The following is a 15,582-nucleotide window of genomic DNA, read 5'->3' on the forward strand; positions in this document are numbered from 1 at the left end:
GAATCCACGCGCCTTCTTTGAATTTTATGCTTAAAACGTCGAAAGCTTTTCTGTTTGTTGATATCAGAACGAGATATCATAATGAGAAATTCGAGAATCGTAACAGGATTTTAAAAATCTGTTGAGGTCACAGTGGTAGTATATAATACTATTTTTGTTGTATACTCAATATTAATTTACCAATTCTTTAAATTATACGTCCATAATTCGTTAAATATTGAAAACAATAAATATCTAACAGACTTGAAAGCATTTGTGAATGAAAATCTTTCTTTTTTCTCAAATAATCGCCGCTGCACCGCAATACGCAGGCACATATGCATTTCTATTTTAATATAAAACCAGTTCTATTATTCCCATTGCTCGTGCTTGCAATTATCTGCGTACATTAAACTGTATCCCGAATAGCGTTCAACTGTTGTAATATAGTGAAAGCCTAAATAACATTGTGCATGATACTTCATAAGGTACAAAGTGCGGGCGTGCATATCAACGTATAAAAGTATCTGACCTCGTTTCGAAGTTACACCGTTTTTCGTTTTTATCATTTGTTCACCTGTCTTGACAGAAAATGTTACTAGAAACTTTCGACATCCATTGCTTTTATCCACAGATAGAACTCGTACGCGGTACGACTCGCAAGATATTTCGGGAACATGTATATGATAACAATTCGTGAGAGAACGCAGGGAACGTTAGACAGTAATTACAAAGATCTAAATGAAGTTGTTTGAGATCAGTTCGTTTGAAATTAATTACTTCGATTTGACATTGATAATAATTTTGGTAAATATTCAATATATTGGAAATATTATCAGACAAAATTACATTCATAGATGATAGTCTTTTTATGTACACACAGAACTTCGAAAGATAAGCAGAAATAGGTAAATAACGTACAAAATATAATGGGTTTCAGTTTTACACTATCAGATCGAGAAAAATTTGCTATAAAGTACATGTTTTTTTTTTTTTTTAGTGATCAGTTTTTCTCATAAAATTCTGTTTATGCATCATTAATCTATATTTCTATCTTTTTAATTTTTATCATATTGCAACTCTGTAAAATAACTTTGATTAATGGATCTCACGAGACGGAAATTCGATATTTTTGTCGCAGTAAAAGATATACTGTTCGCAAGAAACGTTACACCATATCATAGTTTGAGATTTATTGTTTAACGATGAAAAATAGAAGTTTCTTATGAAAACTTATAACTGGATCTAATAGCATTATACAATGTTATTTTGAAATGGTCGTGGACGAAACCTGAAAAATATACGCTATTTAGTTGAAGTGAAATAATAGGAAGGACAGTAGTGAAAATGTTCATCTGTTCTTGTATTCTTGAATATAAGATGATTTAATACCGACTGACGTCCTTCTTTATATTTTTGTATATTAACATTTAATACTCGTTGGTTGAGAGAATAAAGATATCTATATTTTATATAAAATTCGGCTCAGTTATTACCAATTACTTTATCAAGTAGTTAATTTATCAATATATATCTGATTTACCGTTAGTAACAGTAAATAGACTGGTGTTATATATGGATGCACTAATATATGTGCTGTATCGAATTAACATAGATACCTTTTCTTCTATTTACGAGAATACGGAAATGTTTTTCGATGGAAGGGATTCGCCAAAGTTAACTCCAGGACATAATGTAGTAATAAATCAACTGCTATATATACTTGATCGTCCATATATTTAAACATTTGAGCAGCCAAGAACAACTGATCATTGACATAGTTTCATCAATGGCAAGAATAATTTGCCATAACATAGTGTTGTAGTTAGAAAATGAAGGTGTTCCTAATTTGATGATCAAAGACTGTACGAACCACTTACAAATCATAAAATGCTCAATTCCAAAATCGAAAAGTATGAAAGTAGTGACAATGTTACAGATATTATTCTTTAAAATCTATCTTAGAATTTATTATTTATCGTATTTTTGCTGCAAGCTCGCTAAATCTTTGATCATTGTTTCTCACATTCTACTATATATATCGCGATAAGACCGAAGATTTTCATTCATCGAGATGAATAGACAACGCGTGCATATATTTTTCAGCCGCCTCATCTCCCGTAGGATAGCAATATCTATAACAGCAGCTTTCGTTTTCCAGCCATTACATGCGACAGATCCTGGAGGCGTTGCGATACTGCCACGAGAACGACATAATTCATCGTGATCTAAAGCCGCAATGCGCTCTCCTGGCAGGCAAGGAAAATTCCGCACCGGTGAAGCTACGCGGCTTCAGCGTCGCCGTGCAACTTCAGTCGTCCCAGGCAAACGGCGTCGGTATGTTTTAACACTTCCTTCTTCGTTCTCTCACGTTCTATCTGCGTGCATAGCCGTTCTACAGAACGTACTCTTTCCTGCGCATTCTCCAGGGAAACACCGCTACGGCGTTAGCTCTCTTCGCCAACACTTTCGCGTTCGTTTTACTTGTCCTTTCGCCGGTGTCAAACACGTGCACACCACTGCACAACGGTAACAATACAATGATCGCTACCACTGAACCGAATCGACTACTTCTTTTTTCCACGGAAAATCATAATTTATGATTGTATCCACCCGGGCAAAGTGGGGAATTGATGGCGCTGTCGTGTTGTTGCTACTGATACAGTGTATTCTATGCTGCATGATTTTTCAACATTATAAACAACGTCTTTGAATGTTAGGAGTTCTCATAGAGAAGATGTATCGTTGAATGTAAGGAGTTCTGTTAGAGATAAAGATGTATGAAGTAATGTCTTTTGGTAACATTTCAGGAATATTATAGATTAAGTACAACAGAAATTGAAAGGGACGGGTAAATCAATCTTTTGCAAATCATTATTTTGAGCTGTATAAAGTAAAACTCCATTTCGATATACTTCTTGTTATTATCTGTGCATAGTACAATACCTTTGGATTTGTGTTAAATATTCGTAAATACCATAAAAGCTTTAATTAAATATCATTATTTTCATAAATGTTAATGAATGTCGAATTAATATATTTATGTTCTCTTCAATCTTCGTAAATATTAAAACATCGGGAAATAGATATATAAAGTAGATACTATATTTTGTGCGATATTGACGCTCCATTTTTGAGATATTGGCCGATTGTAAAACATATCCAAGATGTCTCGATAGATCAAAACAAAAGAAACGAAAGAATGTTTATGATAACATTACATGCAACATTATATAAGTTCGAAAATTCTTTATGAATTATTACTTTTATTCCTATAAAATTTACCGTATTCAAAGAATACTTAAAGGTCAAAGTCCAAGTGTTTTCTATAATTTTCATTATCTTTTCATAAAGAAAGACGTATAATCTTATTGTGGATATCCCGAAGCAATTAAACGCTATTCCCAATGCGATGTATTAACGTGAAGCCGTGGAATAGTTAAAACAATGAAAATTTCACTGCTCGGTTGTTCAAGGTATTTCGAAATCGAGCGTTGCTTGCTCAACGATTAATTTTATACGTATGGTGCGGTTTCCACCATGGGCCACCACAAAGGATCCAGTTATCAAAGCAGTTACGTATGTAAATTCATATGTAGTATACTGATACCGGAAAGGTTTCGTTATAGACGTTCCGTGATGTGTGAATGACAATAAATTACCGACTCCTCTGTGCATAAAGCAAGCAAACTCGTTTATCTAGGGAAGTGTAAAGGTGAAAGGGCACTGTAACGTTTCTTAGGTTTGCTGTTAGTTCTAGAAGAGAGCTAACATCGTTCGGACATTAACATGGTGACCAAAAGTCGCCCTTATTTAAGAATACTAGTATATTAATTTTACAGCAGAATCGTTTTAATATCGAAACACATACGTAATACGCTTCTAATATTTTTTGTAAACATTGGAGAGGCAGCATTCCGTATTAATTTGCACATTATTATATTAAGTTTCTTTTTTTTATATATATTTGTTTTAATACTGTTTGGGACGTAGCAAATACCGTGGTAGCTTGTGTCGATTAAACTGCAAATCGAATTCGATCTTGGTAGTATAATATTTGGTAGCTATATATTAACTCTCGCACGTTCTATTAGTGGGTAAATATAGTTTGCGATAATCAGTTTGCTGTTGCGTTATATAATAATATTGCATACTTCAGCACCGATATCAGATTAGATTAAAAACCGAAAAAATGGAAATATTATTCTTTTGGTATGTTTATTTTTGTGGCGTTCTATTTATTTTCACTTAGTAGGTTTGAAAGTCACTGGCGAAAATGGAAAACTTATTTTCCAATCAATAATATAGAGTTGCGTTACTACCGAAAGCCGTGGGTCGAACAATTTTAGTATACAAAAAGGGTAGAGTAATTAAACGTGAATTTTAGTAGGAGTTGGAAACTTATGAAGTTTCTTAATAGAAAACTTTTACTCGTTTCCGAGAAATGACCGAGTTTCAGCGTTTTTCAGTCAGTGAGAGGTATCCCTGGGAAAGCTGTTTTCCAAAGAGAAATAATTTCTCAAGAGAGAAAAAGAAAGAAGAAAAACAGAAGATTCTACAACTTAAGATATTTAAATATTTGCAAGTAGTAAGTGTAATTGAATATTTTCTTTGTGTTACTCGCGCGTTCTTGTCTTTGAATCGCGTCCAAATTTCGACGCGTTAAGTGATACATATTTATTTACATGTGATATTACAGAAGCCTGCTAATTTTTCGTTACACCGTTGAAAGGGATAGTGGTTGAATGTGTGCAGAGTGGAATCCATTATTTACTAGAACGACCTTAACGAATGTCGTTGAGGTACGCGACCTCCTTTTCAGTAGACAGCGTTATAGGTACTGCCTTAAAAGATTCAGAGGCAAGGAGATGAGCTTACCCTGAGGGTTAGGACATTATTGCTGCCGGCAGAGTGACATATTTGTAGACAAAGCTGATTAACGTCTTTGCAAATGAAAAGCGCCACTTAATTACTCGAGAAGACGATTCTCTGCTGTTGAATCGACGAGAAAAGGAAGAGACTTTCTTTTCTAGTCACTTGAGTATTACAAAGAATTCGGCCGATTAAAAGATGAGTCGAATATAAAATCATGGATTGAATGCTGCCTCTTCACGATCTCCAACGACACACATATATATATTATAAATATATATATGTATATTTCTTTTTCTTTCCTACATACACCGAAACAAAGTGTGTTTTTTGAACATTCGTTAAGAATACTTTTAAAAAGACACTTGGTATTTTTGTATCGTCTCTCTGCTGAATGCCCTATTCTTCACTATTGGCTGGCTTGGTCGATGATTGGCAGTCGTATTCGAAATTTCTCGATGTTTAATGTGCAGAATGCAACGGCTTTTATCGGTTCTTTTTCTTCCAAAGAATATCTCCTCGTTACTTTCTCAACGATTATCTTCGTTGGTGTCCGTTTTACTTATGACGATCCTCTCTGTTGCTTCGATATCGCATGATCTGACGGTAAGTAGAGTTTTATACCTGATCAAGGCTTCGATGTATATCACGACGATAAAATTTATATACACCCGATCGGGTTTCTAGTTTATACGATCTGAACCTCTTGTTACTTTTTACGTACGGTAGAACCTCGATTATTCGAAGCAGTTAATATTCATGAACGCTTTCTTGTATGAAAAGCGGATATAATGCGACAGTATGTAATCACGTTAATTTATCGACTAAATCTGTGGTTAGGCATATTGTTTACAAAGCAACTTATTTCAAAAATTTGTATGGATTTTATCGTTTTTTCATTCTTTGAATGAATATTTTGAACAGTAAATGTTTCAAGACTACGCGGATAATGATATTTTTGATATCATATTCTTCGTATCTCGTTTAATTCATTCTATTACATTCGACCCATAATTCAGAATACAGTTAAATGAATGTATAGGTTACAAAGGTAATTTATTGTAGAGATAAGCGGAGAAAATATATGAAGCAAGCAGTATTTCATAATTTTATTTTGTTTCATACATCAAACAGTAGTCATATGCCGCAAATATTAATCAGTTTTTAATTTTATATGAAAGATGTAATTTTATCTTTTTATAATGTTATTTTCTATCAACAACTCTTTCCTTTAAAAACATTTTACAAATTAAATTAAAAGTATAATTGCTTTTTAAATATCAGTAAACAAAAGAGAGTTTAAAAATTAAAAATTAATCGTTTGAGAATTTTCTTTTTATTAATCCAAGTGCCTTAAGCTCATTCTACCTGCTAACTCATTACTCGATACATAACATACAGTTTTTATTAACATGTATTAATATAATATTTAGCAAAAATAGTTAACTGTCTATACTTGTTTCCAATAATTTTATGAAAAAATTTATTTACGACAATTTTATAAACCAATTTGAACGAAACCAAAGAGAAAGATATCGGATCCATTTTCAACAATTTATAAAATATACTAGGACAACAATTCTCCGGTAATAACTGTCGTCATAACTCTGAAACTAATCTGTTACTGTATTTCTGTTACATCATGCACATACTTCTCCCACTAAATTTTATTTTATCATTCAAAATAAATTTGTTTACTCATGGCAAAAAAATTTATTTTCTCGGAATAAAAACCATTGTAAATTGTAAATACAGCAAGGGCGACGAAACATTATCTCAGTAGGTATTTTTAGTTTTGGAAAAATTGTAAAAATACAATAAATACGATACTAGATTTCTCAACTAAGATTTAATATATCCTTCCGGTTATTAAACTTTCAATAAGAAGCTTTGTCTTCTTGAACTGCAGAAAATACAATTTGAAATGATATTTAGTTTTCGTCGCTTCTACACTTAGATACGTTCCTTCGTAATTAGCATGAAAGTAATAAGGCCTAATCAGTCTTCCGTAGACAGTTCTATTTTTGAGGAAGGAAGTAGCATCTAATGAAGAAAAGTATACCTTGACGAGACTAGGTCTTGGATTATACGATTACGAACTTACGACTACTACAGCTCGGTTATTATCTTCTTCGAAAAAAGTACAGCATCGTGGATCTATTGACACGGCAGTGTATGAAACTCGATTCCTGTTATTAAATATTTCATGAACTTACGAGTGTCTACACAAGTGCAGAAATATGGTGTACAAATGATTAATAATAGGCAGCTAAACTTTTGAATATAATGTTTCGTTTTAATTGATATAAAATATCTGTGTGTAGCTCTTTCAGTAATTTTCCGAGTCCTGCGGTGATGCGGTTCACATAATTTCTCGAAATATCGCATATTAGTGTACATTAGTAGCGTATGTTATGTTAATTTGATAATATTATTAATTAGTACATTGTTGAGAATATACTTCCCAGATGTTGTAACTACACAAACAAATTTAGTCATAAATGAGGCCAGTATATTGTTATAAATATATATTTCTTTTTCTTTTTAAGCAAATGACTTTTCGTTGGATTACTTCATTATTTAGTCATCAAATGAAATAATTTTATAATTCATTCTATATCTCAAAATCTCGATTCCTGTTGTTAAATATTCATTTGTCTTCATTCAAATATTTATTATTCAATTAACTATTATTGATTCAAATCATGAAATGAAAGGAAATAGTGTATTCTTTGAAGCATTTTTGCTTCTGAAAACTTTTTGTTCTCCTCAGAAAAAAATGTCCTTTTCAGAGGTGTTGGAGCTAGAGCTTCATCAGAGATTTGATGATGCGCCGATGTCAATTCGCACGCTTGAACACTATTTGAAAAAGACATGATTTTGCAGGGCGGAACCCTGAGGCAGGATTAACTCAGTTCTGTGAAGGTGTCAAAGGTTTCAATATTCACACAGATTAAGGACTTTCTACGCATCGTCGAAGAAACAACCTGTAATCCATTGGCAATTGCGCTACTTCGCTTCGACGAATTCAATTTGCTATAAGCCAACGAGCATTTATATAAATAACAAAAATAAATGAAATAGATTTTACTAATCGAAATTATGTCAGAAGAAAGCTTTCGAGGGGGAAAGGGAAATTTCTATGAAAAGATTATCATTCACAATAAACTTAATTTCTCTTACGAAAAGTCATCCATTTCTAAATTCTTGAAATCCACAATTTACGTATTATATTCCTGTCATCAGTATTGTATGATGTAAATTTATACAGGAAATGCGTTTTGTAATTCCGCTTAAGCTCAGGTATTGAGATTGTTTGGTAATTGAACGCTCGGATAATCGGATACGTGAATAATCGAGGTTCGATCGTAGTATTAATTTCAGCCTCTTCGTTGCTGCCGCAACCAATACACATTAACGAATTATGAACATGATTTTTTGTATATTCATTACTTGGGAAAATCTCCTCTGTTTCTTTACTATTTTTCCACCCCTTTTATTGTCCTAAATCTATTTTTATGATAATCGTAGGACGAATCGTCGCGCCACATTTGATTGTATCGCCGTTAAGAGCCGTTGATAAAATGCACTTTATTATAGCAATCGATCCACTTCACTCGATGCTCATGCGTAAGTGGTCGGACCTTCATTCATGCTCTGTGATTCGTTTAAAATCAATGAATCATTCCATAAGATCAATGATTCTACACCCCTCTCCTGTTCCTGTCTGACTAGTAGTGAAATTTATTTTTAATGCAGCCGGCATTATATTATTCTTCGCCGTTGAAAACTGACTGAAACGCAGAAACAGATACCACGATACATTTTTCCTAGAAGATGTGGAGTATTGATCCGGTTGTTTGTGAAAGAATGTTACCGAGAATCTAAACAAGCACACTACATCTCGTAACATAGACTTGGGCACATCATACAATTTAAGAATCGAATACCTGTTAAAATCATCGTTAAAAAAGGATTTGCCTGAGAACAACGTGGATGAACAAATATTTTCTCTTTAAATAATAGCTTTCCAACCTTCACATAATTTGTTCATTTTCTGAAATCTTCGTTTTTTCTACTTCTATGTCTTATCCCATATAAAATCGTAAATTTTTATATAACTTATTTTTATATTCTTTCCAACGAGTTCTTCTTAATAATTTGTATCTTTCTGGTGTCTTATTTTAATCTTACAATAATAGTTTAATTAGACAAGTTCTTTCGATGCTTTTCATAAGATAGACGAAATGTATTGAAATAGAAGTTAGAAAATTCTGATGAGGATTTATATATTTCAAACGGTAAATATTTCAAACTTTTTTTGATAAACGCACATTTTAACGGACAGCGCAACTTTGTCGGGACTCTACATAGTAACCGTGTATGTAGTAATAATTTAAAAATGGAGGAAAACGATTTTTCGTGTTATCATTGAGAAAAGTTAAGAGCCCTGAAGCAGATGTTAAATCCGTTGCAAAATGTGTCCATTATTTAATCTTCTAACTTTCGGAACTAATTTTAGCTATCGAACAATAAGAAGAACGCAAATTTTAAAGAGAAAAGTACATCTAAAAGTGGAGCAGCAAACTTTGTATCTTCGAAAACTGAATCTTCTTGGATTCATGAGCTTCTGGGTGAACTCGGTTTAACGAATATCAGAAAACTCCAAGTTATACGTCTTGTGTCTTTCGCGCGAGTGCAGTTCAGATTTCCCAATATTAAAATTAATAACTTTTATGTATTCATATTGCTTCGACGAAAACCAATAACGATGTGTGATTAAAAGTATTGTTATCGTGTCGATCAAATAATAGAGAAAAGGAGAGAGTTCGGTGTTGTTACCTGGAACAGCCTTTCTGTTTAATTTTCCGCTTCTCACGTACTGAACATAAATTTTTAGCATCTCCCGCAATTATTTTACAGTTACTTTCTAGTTTCTTTTGCAATTGTTTACGCTTGAAAATATAATGATACGCTGGTAGTATCAAATAAATTATTATTATTTCAAGAAGCTCGTAATAATAATTATTAAAAGCGTTAAAATGCAGCGGAATTTAAAACTTTGATTATAGAAAGAAATTCAGAGTATGAAATTAAGATTCTATAAACATTTCAATTCGAATGATTAAAATTTCACAAAATCTCGGGCATAGATTCAAAATTTTCTCCGCTGCGCTATTGAAAATGCTTGGAAACATTTCATGTTACATTAGAACGCGTGGAAATATTGACCACGGTCTGCTTGAAAACGTTCCAAAAAAGAGAAAAAGAAAGATTTATTACACACGTTTAATGGCTACGCGAGGAAAGAGCATCGCATAATTACAAAATTTGATAACTTGAAATTTGGTTTGAATGAATACAGAATGTTACACGACCGAGTATCGGCAGTGTCTGAGCCCAAAGGGGCAGCTCTACTTGAAGGCCGACAACGAGGGTAAGCCTGACCTAACCTTTAATCATCACTTCCGCAGGAGCCTTGTATCATCATGCCATATGTATCACACAACTCACACACACGTCCAGAACACATTCACATATACACCACACATTATGCTACCATCTTAACCCGATCCGTGTGTCCCTCTCACGTTACTGTACTTCTAGAAGCTGCCACTGCTTGCTTGCTTGCTTTTTCCGCGTTCAGATTTCGACCACGAGTCTCAAACGAGTCGTTTCGATGCGCGCCGAGCTCGAACATTTTCGTGTTGGAAATCCATTCGGTGTTTTATCGAACCTACGCCAGGAAACGAATTCGTGTTGAAAGAAAGTCCCTTGATGAAAATTCCACTTTACCATTCCCTCACATCGTTCAGTCATCCCTCTACCTTTCATCATTGTTATATTGTTCGATGTGATTTTCAGTGTAAATGATTATATAGGGTGTTCCGTGATTCTGTATAGATGAATAGATCTTACACGTGAGTTAGTGTTTCTCTGCACGAAGCTTCGTTCCTTCCATTCCTTTATTTAGAAGATTAATCTCGTCAAGGTACATTCATCTCTTTTCGTCGATTAACTTATATTTTATTTTTGAGATATGGATGTATGAAAAAGATACGTAAAATTGAGAAAGCAGCCTTCGGCTTATTTTTCTTAAAAACGAAGCTTCGTACCTCGTACTGATTATAAGAGATTACACTCTATATTTTCAACTTATTTGTTACGATGCACTTGAATTTAACGATTCTATTATATTAGTGTTATTAATGTATCGTAGATTCCATTGCTGTACCATATGTACTACATCTATATTTTTATTCATAAATGGAGTAGCTACATATTTCAGTGTTACTTAGCCCATTGTTAGATCAGAGAACGAGAGAGATAGTACAACTGCGTAGCAATAAATTGAAATCCGGATCTCACGATAAATTTTTAGTAGCTACTATGCAAAGACCTAATTAAACTTCACTTTTTTTATCGTCTATAACAAGACACCACAATGTCCAAAGGAAGTCGTTCGAAAGCAAACGAGGGACAACAAACTTATTGCCAATGGTAGTGAATAGAGAAAGAGGGAGGAAGAGAGAGAGAGGAGATAGAAAACTCCCTTTATCTTCAATGACCAAACGAGTCAACGAGGTTAACATTCGATTGTTCCGACAGAGGCACACTTTTGCTAAAGAATCGCTTAGAAAATCGTTTTCCCCGGGCCTCGACCTCAACTCTGGCCCGTACTAAAACTCGATTCTTTGATACAATGACACAAACACAGGTCTGTCTTCCTCTACGAATAACGGCGATGACGATAAGGTTCTTATCGTCGATGATGGCAGATGCTGCACACCCTGACATTACTCCGCCGATAACGATCCTTGTCCTATTTGTCTGTGTTCTTTCGATAGGGCTGACGTCTCCGAGCTGCAATTTCCCTTTCGAGGACCTGACCGACGCCGAGGATTCGCTAGTGAGCGATACGGAGGACAATATCGGTACTCGTATGCCTGCCACATCCGCATAATAACGAGAACCGGGGGTAGATACGACAGGCAAAAAAAAAAAAAAAAAAAAAAAAAAAAAAAAAAAAAAAAAGAAATAACAAGACACCACAATGTCCAAAGGAAGTCGTTCGAAAGCAAACGAGGGACAACAAACTTATTGCCAATGGTAGTGAATAGAGAAAGAGGGAGGAAGAGAGAGAGAGGAGATAGAAAACTCCCTTTATCTTCAATGACCAAACGAGTCAACGAGGTTAACATTCGATTGTTCCGACAGAGGCACACTTTTGCTAAAGAATCGCTTAGAAAATCGTTTTCCCCGGGCCTCGACCTCAACTCTGGCCCGTACTAAAACTCGATTCTTTGATACAATGACACAAACACAGGTCTGTCTTCCTCTACGAATAACGGCGATGACGATAAGGTTCTTATCGTCGATGATGGCAGATGCTGCACACCCTGACATTACTCCGCCGATAACGATCCTTGTCCTATTTGTCTGTGTTCTTTCGATAGGGCTGACGTCTCCGAGCTGCAATTTCCCTTTCGAGGACCTGACCGACGCCGAGGATTCGCTAGTGAGCGATACGGAGGACAATATCGGTACTCGTATGCCTGCCACATCCGCATAATAACGAGAACCGGGGGTAGATACGACAGGCAAAAAAAAAAAAAAAAAAAGAAAAGAAAAAATAGAAGAAAGGAATAAAATTTTGAATAGAAAGAACCTTCGATTTCCTCTTTAAAAAATGTCGTCGATCCCATATGTCCAATCATTTAGTTCGAATTAGAACACGAAAAACTAACATACCGATGGCTCGATGGGTTACGGATAAAAAAGACTGTTCGATTTCTGTCTCGACTCGTCGCGATATCCTATCGACAAGTACTATCGTTATGCTTTCGAATTAACATGGGGATCAATTAAAATGTTCCTCGGTTGCTTGTTTTCGATGCAATGACACGCATATTCGTTCTACCCCCGTGTCGTTCAATTATGTCAGCTTCAGAACAACACGTAGTGTCTGCGTAGACACTCCACTTGACCTACGTGCGGTAGTTTGTTCCTGTAAAATCGTTGTGCAGGCTCGCGTAGTGACAGATACACGTTGTGTCGTCGAGCTGCCTAATATCTCAAGAACAAGACAGAAAGACCCGTTATTTCTTTTTTTTCTCGTTCCTTTTTTTTTATCTCTTTCCTTTAGTTTGTTTCCCGTTCGTCGACGTGTCCCGTTTTTTTGTAGCGTGTACGAATGAATCGACTTCTGCTTCATCGTTATAGGGATCCCACGATTGAAGAGTTCATTACGATTTTTTGTTATCTTGTTTACAATCGCAAGTGAATATTTTTAAAATTCAAATGTCTAAATGTCGAACTTGATAATATTCAAATACTAATGTTAAATTCCCTTTCGTCCATTACTATAAACAGAAGATAACGGAGAAGAATAAGAAGAAAACTAATTATCTGGTTTAACATAAACACATTCTCTTGTTTGCTACATTTCTATTTGTACAGGTATTTGTAAGTACATACGTGTCACGTACGTACGTGTATATTTTATAATAAGTATCAGAAATATTTAAGAAAATGATCTTTTAATTGTCACCTATCATACGTAATAAACTCTTCAATGTTTTCCTTGTTTGTTGGTCTGATGCGTTCAAAAATTGCCCGATTTTTTGGGCTTGTTTGTGTCGTCATTGTTCGTAGCGGTAGACTAGCCTATCTTTATGTGTCTGTTTATATGTATGCCTTTGTGTATGTCGTATCGTATGTTATCTGTGGTGAACTGTCGTACGTTACATCATGAATATTTTCTAGCAGTTTTTAAGAATTTATCGTGCAAGTGATATTCGAACGTAAGTAAGTGTCTAGATCTAAATGCAGATGAACGTTCTACACATAGATGCAATTCATCATCATGCTATGTTTCTAACAACGTATCACTGTCATAATAATCTCATATATCTAAAAATATCATCAACGTTGAATGTTATAAATAATATTTAAGAAATCGTCTCCATAACAATCATTATTGTCATAAATCATGTCTAACACTGAGAAATCAATTTCAATATTTTTATTTATAGGAACTAATCTTTTCTTGAAAGTAACGTAAACAGATAGCTTAAAGTAAACATACGAAATAAAATTCTAGTTACTTCGAATATAATTGATTAAGCAATTGAAATAAGTAAAAAAAAAAGATCGAGTAAACAAAGTCAAGTGGTACGTTTCAGTACAGTTTGTAAGATTTTCATCGTCGAGAGTTAGATCAAGCGAATAGCTCTGCGTGAAAGTGATCGTCGCGTAACACCCTCCGTTCGTGATAAAAATTTTAACGTATCAGTAAAGGTAAAAATTTACGAACGCGATAAAATTATGCTGTAGAGAGTGCTACATTCGTTTCGAACGATACTATCTTATTTCTAGTGTCGATTTCAGATTAAATATAATTTATGTTATTTGTTTAATCTGTAATTTGCGAGCGAGGATAAAACTGCTCTATAATTTTTTCTAGCCTTACGGTTGACACGAAAATACCCAAAAGCAACAGTAAAAATTCACTTTCAGCTACTGCACAGCTTCACGGACATGTAATTTTCATTCGTATTTATTCACATAGACTCGCTAAAATTTAATGCACTAACACACAATCATATGCACGTGATTTATGTCGCGTGATGAGCTATTTGTTATTTTTTGCTATTTATATCGCTGATATATATTTATAGAAAACACGATATTTATTTTACTTATTTATGCTTTCGAACGATAAAAATAAAGAAGATACGTTGAATATTAATTATACTTGAAATAATGCTATCGGATCCCTATCTTTAGTTTCACTTGTTTATTTGTTTAAAAAGAAAACGTTAAAACTAAAGAGCATGAACAAAATGCTACCCGTCAAATAATGCAATTGAATTTCAATAGAATTTCGATCGATAACATTTCATTCCATGATTACTCGCAGAATTCATAAAGAGAAACTTATTCGATATTACGCATGCACGTTTCATATTGCATAATTCTTATTCCCTTTGATATCGACAATTACACGCATAAACGTAATATCCTTTTTATATTACTTTGATGCTCAATTTAAAACTTCAAGCTCTATATTATCATCTCCATTTCGTTGTATACTTTCTTTTTTCTCTACTTGTTAATGTATGATTCGTATGATAGTTTAATGTATTTTCCCTTCATACATTTTTTCATGTTTTCATATTTCGCGCTATATAAATATATATATATATATATATATATATATATATATTTCACACTTTCTGTGTATTCTAATTTTGACCTACTTTGAGGCATTTTCGCATAATTCCGGTAGATGTAATTCGAAGAGATGGACGAAATCTCCTTTAGCTAATATATATGCTAATTAGCTTTTTCTCTTGCCTTTCTTTTACGTAAACAACATTTACCTTTTACTAAAAGATTTTCGCAAATAGCATATGCTGATTTGCAAATTTGCTTCTAAAACTTTCGTCATATCAAAAGCATTGTGCATATTACTCTTTATGTCATTTGCAAAGAAAGTAAATATCTCACTACACGTACACTGAATTGTCAATGTGAATGATCTTCGAATTAAACATTCTGCTTATATGAATGTATGTTTTTCTATATATGTATGCCATTTATATCACATGTAGGTATATCATATTTTTTAAGAGGTGATTTGTTAGAAACAGAAACCTAATTATCTGTTTTTGTCTCGGCAGATACTGAAATTGACAAAATTGTTATATCACTACCGTGATTAAGAGC

At 33.9% G+C, this 15,582-nt stretch overlaps 1 protein-coding gene across 9 annotated transcripts in view; it reads left to right on the forward strand.

Moving 5' to 3' along the window:
* Window positions 1-15,582, forward strand: part of LOC100749869 (peripheral plasma membrane protein CASK) — a 263,940-nt gene that overhangs the window by 33,671 nt on the left and 214,687 nt on the right. For 7 of the 9 annotated variants that reach the window (XM_024364715.2, XM_012394923.2, XM_024364716.1 and 4 more), the window contains exons 6-7: window positions 2,141-2,316; window positions 10,217-10,288. In XM_024364715.2, the coding sequence (XP_024220483.1) occupies window positions 2,141-2,316; window positions 10,217-10,288 (248 nt within the window). Of the gene's footprint in view, window positions 1-2,140; window positions 2,317-10,216; window positions 10,289-12,148; window positions 12,396-15,582 lie in introns of those variants that run through there. The other 2 variants (XM_024364719.1, XM_024364720.1) reach the window with 2 other exon arrangements.

This window comes from Bombus impatiens, unplaced genomic scaffold (genome assembly GCF_000188095.3).
Source record: "Bombus impatiens unplaced genomic scaffold, BIMP_2.2 scf_0102, whole genome shotgun sequence".
Classification (NCBI taxonomy): Eukaryota; Metazoa; Arthropoda; class Insecta; order Hymenoptera; family Apidae; genus Bombus; species Bombus impatiens.